The sequence below is a fragment of the Sinocyclocheilus grahami genome, unplaced genomic scaffold (assembly GCF_001515645.1).
Source record: "Sinocyclocheilus grahami isolate Dianchi unplaced genomic scaffold, SAMN03320097.WGS_v1.1 scaffold142.1, whole genome shotgun sequence".
Lineage (NCBI taxonomy): Eukaryota > Metazoa > Chordata > Actinopteri > Cypriniformes > Cyprinidae > Sinocyclocheilus > Sinocyclocheilus grahami.
The window spans coordinates 931261-940803 of NW_015505321.1; the positions used below are offsets into that span (position 1 = coordinate 931261).

Below are 9543 nucleotides of genomic sequence, written 5' to 3' on the forward strand. Positions count from 1 at the left end.
TTTGTGTTTTTTTTTTTCTTATATATATATATATATATATATATATATATATATATATATATGATTTCATTTAGTTTCTGTTTTAGTTCAGTTTTCGTTTATTTATTTCCAGTTAGTAATTTTAATGATTTTACCAATTTTAGTGCTTCAACTTAAACGAAGCGAAAGTTAGAAATGTTGCCTTGCAAACATTTTAGTTTAGCTTTTATATTTCAATTAACAGTAATGTTTTTAATAGTTTTATTTAACACCCCTAGTTGCATATTGCATTATATCAGCTATTGGCTACAAAACTGATTCTCTTTTATCCTCTCATTATCCTTTTCTATCTCCTCTCATTTCCCTCCAGCGATCATCATTGGTCCGTATGGACAGCCTCTGACCGTCTACCCCTGCATGCTGTGCGGCAAGAAATTCAAATCCCGCGGCTTCCTCAAGCGCCACACTCGCAACCACCACCAGGACGTGTTGAGTCGCAAAAAGTACCAGTGCACGGACTGCGACTTCACCACCAACAAAAAAGCCAGTCTGCACAACCACATGGAGGTGCATGCACTCAGCAACAAAGCTCCGTTCGAATGCGAGACCTGCGGTAAGGAGTTCCACCAGCAGGCGGCGCTGTTCTCGCACCGTCTCCAGCACCACCACCAGGAGCAGAAATCGCCCACGGCCATCGCGTCGCCGCTTCCTCCCACCGCCGCGAACAAGACTCACAAATGCAAGTTTTGCGATTATGAGACTGCCGAGCAAGGGCTGCTCAATCGCCACCTGCTGGCGGTGCACAGTAAGAGCTTCCCGCACATTTGCGTGGAATGCGGCAAGGGTTTCCGCCATCCGTCGGAGCTAAAGAAACACATGCGCACGCACACCGGCGAGAAGCCGTACTCGTGCATGTACTGCGATTACAAATCGGCCGACTCGTCCAATCTGAAGACGCACATGAAGACGAAGCACAGCCGCGAACTGCCGTTTTGCTGCGAGCGCTGCGGCCAGACCTTCGGCGAGGAAGACGAGCTGACACAGCACGCAGCCACACACGAGGACGCTCGGGGACACCAGTGCAGCCACTGCGACCATCGCAGCTCGAACTCCAGCGACCTTAAGCGGCACGTCATTTCCGTGCACACTAAAGACTACCCGCATAAATGCGCTGTCTGCGAGAAAGGCTTCCACCGGCCGTCCGAGCTTAAGAAACACTCGGCATCGCATAAGGCCAAGAAACTGCACCAGTGCCGCCACTGCAACTTCAAGATCGCAGACCCGTTCGTTCTCAGCCGCCATATCTTGTCCGTTCACACTAAGGAACAGCAGCAGCAGCCGGCGCAGTCACCGACTCCGCCCACGCAGGCATCACCGCCGCAAGCCCCGCCCACAGAAAAGCCCGCCCCCAAGAGGACTATAGGTGCGGCGCAGTTAGCAGCGCCCGCTGTAAAGAAATCCAGTGGCGCGAAGGGTCCGCGAGAACGGAGGGTGTATCAGTGTCAGTATTGCGACTACAGCACGGGAGATGCGTCTGGCTTCAAAAGACACGTTATTTCCATCCATACTAAGGACTATCCGCATCGCTGTCAGTACTGTTCGAAGGGCTTCCGGAGACCTTCGGAGAAAAACCAGCACATTATGAGGCACCATAAAGACATGGTGCCGGCAGAATGAGCTCCTCCTCTTTCTCCGCTCACTTCCGTAAACACACTAAACAGCCAGTGACTGGAAATCACCATCCCTCATGTTTTAACAACCTCTGTATTGGGCTTCTTACCAAGACCCCTCATGCATAGCAGTGTGTGTGTTGTGTTTGTGTGCGAGAGAATAGGGTTTAGTGACATAGGCTGGAAGTGCTTTCACGTTGTTTATGATCACATGGTCTCCAGTCTTAAAGGAACCGTTCAGCCAAAAACAAAAATTCTGTCGTCATTTATTCACCCTCGTGTCCTTTTCAAACCTGTAGGCATTTCTTTGTTTGCATCCAAATCGATTTGGTTCCCATTGACTTCTATTCTACTAGAACACAAATGAAGATATTTTGAATAGTGTTGGTAACCGAACAGTTTCAGTTCCCATTGACTTCCAATGGAAATAACTAAACTGTTATTCCCATTGACGTCCATTGTAACACAAAAATAGATATTTTGAAGAATTTGGGAAGTTAATACGGGCATTCTTCAAAATATCTTCTTTTGTGTTCCACAATAGAAAGAAAGTCATACACATTTGGAACATCGTAAATGATGACAGAAAATAGTTTTTTGGGTGAAATATCCCTTTAAAGGAACAGTTCACTCTAAAATTTAAAATGTGAAAATAATTTACTCGCCCTCATGTTGTTTAAAATTAGCTTGACTGATTTTTTTTGCAAAGGAACATAAAAGAAAAAAAAATATTTCATACATTTTCTTTGTTATAATATTATCATTATAATGTTTTATAAATATTAAAATAATACTTGTGGATTATGTTCCAGAGCTTCTGAAGTCGTATGATATATTTGTGTGAGGACAGACCCAAATTTATGTTGTTGTTCATTGAAAATCTTCCCCTCCGCTTTAGAAATGAATAATAATAAAAGCATATGACTATAGAGGGTGAGTAAATAATGACATTTTTCATTTTGGCCGGACTATTCCTTTACCTGTAGATGTTTTATGATTTTTCAATGCGTTTCAGTTTGGTTTTGTCATCTACTAACATGTGCATCCAGCCTCTGGGATCAGGTGCATATTCTTAAAGCGTTTCAGAGTCATCGAGTAGCTAACGTAACCTCTCTGAAATGCTTTATGAATATAGGACAATGTGATTGATATCAGTCTTGCACTTTATTAGCATGTCCGTCTGATAGATAGCTGTTTGAAAACATGGACACCAGGAAATGCTTTTAATTTTCAGAAACATCAGAAAGGTATCAGGCTGTTTTGCATGGGCAGTGAGGACATTGCCTTATTTGTGTGTGTGATCAGGACGAGGTTATAGGGAATATCTGGTCTCCCAAACCTTTAATGATCGCAAAAAAAATTGCATATGATCTGATCTGATGATGAGGGAAAAACAGATGCATCTGTAATGACCAATATGTTTGAAAGGAATAGTTCACCTTGTATGAAAAAAAGCCATTCATGTCATTTTTAAAAAAAGATTTATTCAGAACTAAATTTCGTTTTGATTTTTTTTAACAAGGTTATAGGGAATATCTGGTCTCCCAAACCTTTAATGATCGCAAAAAAAATTGCATATGATCTGATCTGATGATGAGGGAAAAACAGATGCATCTGTAATGACCAATATGTTTGAAAGGAATAGTTCACCTTATATGAAAAAAAGCCATTCATGTCATTTTTTAAAAAAGATTTATTCAGAACTAAATTTCGTTTTGATTTTTTTTAACTTCCTGGATTGAGTCCATGCAGCTCATTTATAAAGCATCAGATCTCCAGATGAGACCAGATAACCCCTTTAGTCTGTGTAATTATAAGAAAGCTTGAATTCTGCGCTAATAGGACCGATTTTAATCATGCAAAGGTAAATGTTTTCTCATGTTGACTTAAATGTATTTCACTTGGATGTATGGGACCACAGAGATGTGAAGTAAATGGGTAAAGCTCATGTAAAGAGCGTGTCTGGGTCAAATCTTAACCCCAAAATCAAGAGAAAAACAACAACATAATAGCATTTTTTTCTACTTGTATGCTAAATTAAATACAAATCATTGTATTGCAGTAAATATCGGAAATTGAATTGGAATTATTGGAATTAAAAATAGCACCTACACTAAAAAAATTTGGTGTAAAAACAATTTCCACTCTCTTCACCGAACCGGTGAAGTAGAAAGATTATCAATACTCTGGTAATTGATGTTTTATTTACATCTTTCAAAAAAATACAAATTTCCACTGTATTGATACTTCAACATTTCACATTTACTTCAATGTGTTATTTTCATCATTTTTTGCAAATATGTGCAATTTACTTGCGAAATCTGAGTGGAAATAATTTCTACACCAACTTTTTGTAGTATAAAAATCAACGAAACAATATTTATTGCTACACGCTGATTTGTATTTAAAATTTTACTACTGATGTATAAAATAAATGTAAAAATACACAAGTCAACGTCACAATGCAAGACTCAAAATATAATTAATTATTTGAATTTCTTTCGTTTTTGGAGTGAAATTTGACCTGAGCATGTATCTTTTTTTTGAGACTCAGCCATATGAATTCTAAACATAGACTATATTAGATTCAGTATGCCAATTATGTGTACCAAAATCATGTTTGATAACTTTATGGATAAGTTATCATGCCAATTTATCCACAACATGCAGTATGAGTTTCGTTTGAAAAGGACAGCTACGAGGAGATTACAAATGATCTATATGTGTGTGTATGTATGATTATGGTTGATGATTTTTCTGGTTTATACTCAAAGCAATGCATCAGATATGTTTGCCGTTGCCAATAACCAATAGTCTCGTCTTGGCGACTTCATAGTGATGGTACTGTTCACATGCGGTCAATGCAAATATACACTAATACCCACTAATTGTCTTAACAGTCGCTGTCAGACCTCACTGAAAGCGTGTACTAGGCTGGCATCCTTTACTCGTTACCAAAACGTGACAAAAAGCTGGAATCGACAAGGCGAGTCGTTTTGGAAATGCGCTGTTTTGTGTTTGTGCGTAATGTAAATCGAATCAAATTACGCTTATTCGGGTCACTATTCCACTAACCTGTGATGGATGATGTCATATCCAGCTTTGCATGTGATTGGCCAGAGGTTTCCAGAGGAACTCGACCTCCAAGCACTGAAACAGCCTCTCTTTGTGTCCGAACATTAGCAGTGATCAGCAAAAACGATGCCATCGGTCGGGAAGGGAAGCACCTCTCTCTCTCTCTCTCTCCGTGATCATTTTTATACTGCAGATATTTATTTGGTCACCGTTTAAACTTTGTTGTATAGTTAAATGTAAGTAGGAATCTATGGGACTATAACTTATTGTTTTGTACACAGATCTGTAAAGAGAGCGTGTCGATGTAAACACTTCGGAAAGAGGACTTCAGAACTTTGTGTTGTCATGGATGTATCTTCACATTTGTTTAAAAAATGATAAAAAAGGAAATAAAAGGCAAAGTATTTTCCTGCATCCTCTGTTCTTCATTATGGAAATGCAGTTGTCTGTAAGTGCACAATGTTTTAGAGGTCTTTTTATATGGGATATAATGAGCATTCCCCTTTACATTTATTCATGCGGTAGATGCTTTTGGCTAAAGCGATTTACCTTGAATTCAAGGTATACAATTTTACAAGCAAGTTCATCAGGTTTATTATTTATTCAGGAAATTATTTCTCAGTATCTTTTAAAGTTGTGTATGTACAGTGTAATTTGTGTGTTATTTTGGTATCATTGAGATGTTACAGATACTAGTTTTTATTAATATTTCGAATTTTCTGTTTAAATTTTTCTTAATTTTGTCATGTTTTTGTCATTATTAGTTGTGTAAGTCTATATAAATGTCTATACAGATATATATTTTTGTGATTTTAGTACATTATGGTAAACAAAACCGAGAAATGTTGGCAACTAGCTGGAATACGTTTTTTTTGTTTTTTAAATATGTATTTTACTTTTTATTTCAGTTAAAGTTTTTAAGATTTATTTTAATGTTGTTTTAGTTATAATTTTAGTTTTAGTATTTTTGTTGTGTTTTTGTTATTTTTATTAGTTTTTCATATTTGTAATTTTTTTTTATTGCATATTCATTTTTATTGTGGTTTTAAAATATTATATAACATTCTTAATTTTTATAATCACTTTTATTCATTTGTATATTATGAAATTATATCAAAAAAATTAAAAAAAATTTTTTTTATAAACTTGTTTACTTAACTATAGTTTTGATACTTACTTTTATAGTATTTTATCTATTATACATTTATTTATTTTGGTTAAGTAAAGCCTTGGCAACTAGCTGAAATATTTATATTTCATACTTTATTTCAGTTAACATTTCTTTAAAAAAAAAAGTTTAGTTTTAGTTAACTATTATATCCCTGCTGCGTACATGCTTGAAACCAATTTTTATGAAGACTTTTTATAGCAAAACTTTCACTTTTATAGCATTTCACTTCTACAACAATCTGCCAAATGTCTTTAAAAAGAGACCAAATGCTCCAAAGCGTTCAATATTTACAACAATTTCAGGTGGAAATGTAATTTTCTATGACTGACAGTTAACAAGCTAAATACATAAAAAATACAATTTAAATGCCTCAAAACAGATTCACAAAAGATTTTAATGGTCCAAACTCATGAAGAAATGATGGAAAGAACTTCGAGGGTAAAAGGACTGATAGTGAGAGCAGAAAACACTAGAGGCACTTTAAATGATTCACTACAGTCATAATTCAGTCAGTGAGGAGCTTCACATCAGCACATCAGGGGCACTCGTCTGGAGAGAAAAGATGCTCACGTCAGGCCCGGATACACTCATATTTAGTTTATAAGAGTGATTTTAACAGTGTTTTACCATTTTTAGGCAGGATGGCGATGTTCTCAGGCAGAATGCCTTGCTCCAGAGAAAACTCAGTGAACTTGTCCAGGACGTCCTGGCTCAGGGCTGGGGTTCGGCCTTCACAAATATCACGAGAACAATTCAGAATCAGTGCATCAGTGCTGATGCTTTTCACAACGTTTTTTTACAGCACACATCACAGGCTGAGGAACATGAGATTTAAGCTCATAAGAAACGGCTTCATAATCCATTTAACCTTAATATTTCAGTGAAACGAGAAGAAATTTGGTGAGCTTCATTTTATCCATCAGGAACAATTGAGTGTTTATATTAAAACGTGTTGAGGTGGTTAAGAGAGATTCAGTCAGCTGAAAATGAAAGTAAGGTTCATTTGTGAACATTAAGATTAATAAGTTTTTTTAAATATTGTTAATTCATGCTAACTAATGTAGTTAAAGTTAATTGTATCTGGTAATATTATTTAATGGACCTGAGCTCCAATACAGCAAGAAAATATAATTATCCTGACCAAAATATGTTTTAAATACAAGCTAAATAAATACAAAAATTTAAAATATATTTAGTTTCAACCCTCATAGCAAAATAAAAAATGTATTTCAGGGGCAAGAAATATAATACTAATGCTAATACTACTACTACATATTTGCTAAAATAGGTTTCAAAATATATTTACATAAATATATATCTGGCCAATACATTTTTGCCATTTTTATATTTTTGAAAATATATTTTGCCCTCCATATATTTTCAATCCAATAAAATACTTGACATTTGAAGAGAATGTTTCTTTGTTGTCTATAACACACGTGTGAGCATATAACATTTGACATTTTTAAAAATATATAAAAAAACTATTAATTATTATTAATCTAGTTTTGATCTCGCATTTAACATAATTGCTTACAGCATATATTTAAAATATATTTTGTCCAGATTTATTTATTTTTTGCCATATGGGTAATGGGGAAGTCTATTCCTCACAGCCTCATTTTCATCAGCGTTAATTCAATATCTAATCTGACTGAAGTCTATAGTTGTCTTTAGTTTTTATGTGAAGAGGCCTAGATTCAAATCCTGCTAAAAATGAAAATGCTCAATTTTAAAGAGTTAGTTACCGTAGAGTTTGTTGAGAAGCGTGGTGGAGTCGGCTTTGGTCTTGATGGTGTGGATCAAAGCATATTCATCATACTTCACATCAACAACACGCATGTCATTGTCAGTCTCCCAGCCTGAGGAAACACATCATTTCCCGTCTGAATCCTGAATAAATCGTGTTTCATGTCTAGATGAACACTATCTTCCTTACGTTCACTGCGGAAGCTGAATTTCCCTGGAATATCCGTCTTTTGAGCCAGATGGGTCATTCTCCAGCATGTGCCATCAGGACTGGAAAAACAGGATGGATTAAGGGTTAAAATCATACGACATGAGAAGATTTTATTAATAGTTTCTTCTCTTTTTTTTGGTGATCAGTTTGTCTTACTTGAGACTGGAATATGCCATCTCCAGATCTTCATCAGTCGGCGTCAGCATGGCGATGCCCATCTTCATGTTCGCCTTGCGGGCGACAAACCACTCGGCATTGGTGGCAAAACCAATCAGGTACCATTTCCCAGCCACCTGTGAGAAGGACACACGTCAACACTGCGTAGCTGCAGGTCACTAAACACCCAAAATATACACTTTCTGTTAAAGCTGAAAATCTAGTTTACAAAAAATATAGTTCAAAGTTCTAAATTATTCATTTAATGTTTGATGCATGTTTTGTAATATAAAAAGTCATGCAAAAAAGATTTATTTATTATGTATTTATTTATGCTTGAAATAAATGGGCAGCTGCAATGACACTAAAGCACCCAAAATATACACGCTGAAAAATACAAACATTTTAACTACTCCAACAGACACAGAAATTATAGTAATTTTTAAGCTATTCAGAATTGTAAGCATTTCTAAATTATAAATTGAATGTTGATACAAGTTTTTGTGCAACAAAAACAAAAATAAATAAATAAATTAAATATGAATAAGTAGCTGGCCTGACACTAAAGCACCTAAAATATAAATTTTCTGTTGAACCTAAAATCTAGAAGTAAAAAAAATACATTTATTTTAACTACCCAAATAGATACAAAAAAAGTTTAAATTTTTTGATCATTTCTGAATTATACATTTAATGTTTGATACAAGTTCTGAAATATAAAAACGCATACAAAAATGTTATTAAAAATTATTTACTTATGAAATATATATATATATATATATATATATATATATATGCATACACATATATAGTAACAAATAATAAAAAATAGTAACAAATAAAAAAATAAAAGAAGTAAACAAAAACAACAACAAAAAAACTCTCATTGATTTCTCTTAAATTTAATTGTAACCTATATTTGAATATATAGGTCTTGCAGTCTTACCCCCTTGAGGTCGAAGTCGGCCTGCGGCGTGACCTCAGAACTGACGGCAAGGGCACAGAGCAAAACTCCCAGCAATCCCAGCAGGGCGGTTGCCATGGCTACTGCAGAGCTCGGTCTGGAGTGTGTGGGAATCAGGGCCTCGAGAGCTGAATTCTGAGCGCAGAGTCCCGCTGCAGGAGCTTATATAGAGCAGAAGCCCGTTACATAAACACACGCCCCCTACACACACACACACACACACACACACACACATCTACAGGAGCACATACCAACAGTTCATTACAATCACTCAAACTAACACAGTTTTGTCTCCAAGTTACATCTACTGTGTGTAAACCTACACACACACACCACACACAAAGCTCCAATACAATTGTCCGTCTGTGCCGGATGCTCAGCACTCACATCTAAATCTTAATGTCATCCATTCAGGTCTCACTTTTCATTGCACGCACACACACACACACACACACACACACACACACACAGGGGCATAAATAATGTGAGGTTTTAGGGCCCCTCTCATTTAACAGCTTTGTTAAACAACAGTTGGCTCAGAGGTTTGTGAGGGGGTGTGTTTCCTTCT

The 9543-nt window shown here is 36.2% G+C and overlaps 2 protein-coding genes and 1 long non-coding RNA gene across 7 annotated transcripts in view; 2 read left to right on the forward strand and 1 right to left on the reverse strand.

Annotated features, from left to right (window-relative positions):
- LOC107591476 (zinc finger Y-chromosomal protein 1-like) overlaps positions 1-2152 on the forward strand; it is a 16247-nt gene extending 14095 nt beyond the window's left edge. For all 5 annotated transcript variants that reach the window (XM_016280629.1, XM_016280628.1, XM_016280627.1 and 2 more), the window contains one exon: positions 350-2152. In XM_016280629.1, the coding sequence (XP_016136115.1) occupies positions 350-1656 (1307 nt within the window). In that variant the 3' untranslated portion in view covers positions 1657-2152. The remainder of the gene's footprint in view (positions 1-349) is intronic.
- Positions 2153-2380: 228 nt separating this feature from the next.
- LOC107591485 (uncharacterized) lies at positions 2381-4785 on the forward strand. Its single transcript, XR_001609879.1, has 2 exons — positions 2381-2960; positions 3172-4785. It is a non-coding gene; the product is annotated as an uncharacterized lncRNA (long non-coding RNA).
- Positions 4786-6325: 1540 nt separating this feature from the next.
- On the reverse strand, positions 6326-9396 carry LOC107591480 (lipocalin-like). The gene is made up of 7 exons (XM_016280633.1): positions 9363-9396; positions 8958-9136; positions 8012-8148; positions 7835-7914; positions 7644-7757; positions 6523-6624; positions 6326-6444 (listed from the first exon to the last, which is right to left on the reverse strand). Exons 1-7 carry the CDS (start codon positions 9379-9381, stop codon positions 6431-6433), a joined length of 645 nt encoding a protein of 214 aa, XP_016136119.1. The 5' UTR covers positions 9382-9396; the 3' UTR covers positions 6326-6430.
- Between the last annotated feature and the right edge of the window lie 147 nt (positions 9397-9543).

What these genes read in the sequence shown, in the direction of transcription:
- LOC107591480 (XM_016280633.1), bottom strand. An exon ending in CCGACTTCGACCTCAAGGGG is followed by an intron (nt 8,149 to 8,957) that starts GTAAGACTGCAA and finishes TCCTTCTCACAG; the next exon opens with GTGGCTGGGAAATGGTACCT. An exon ending in GCTTCTCAACAAACTCTACG is followed by an intron (nt 6,625 to 7,643) that starts GTAACTAACTCT and finishes ATATTTGTGAAG; the next exon opens with GCCGAACCCCAGCCCTGAGC.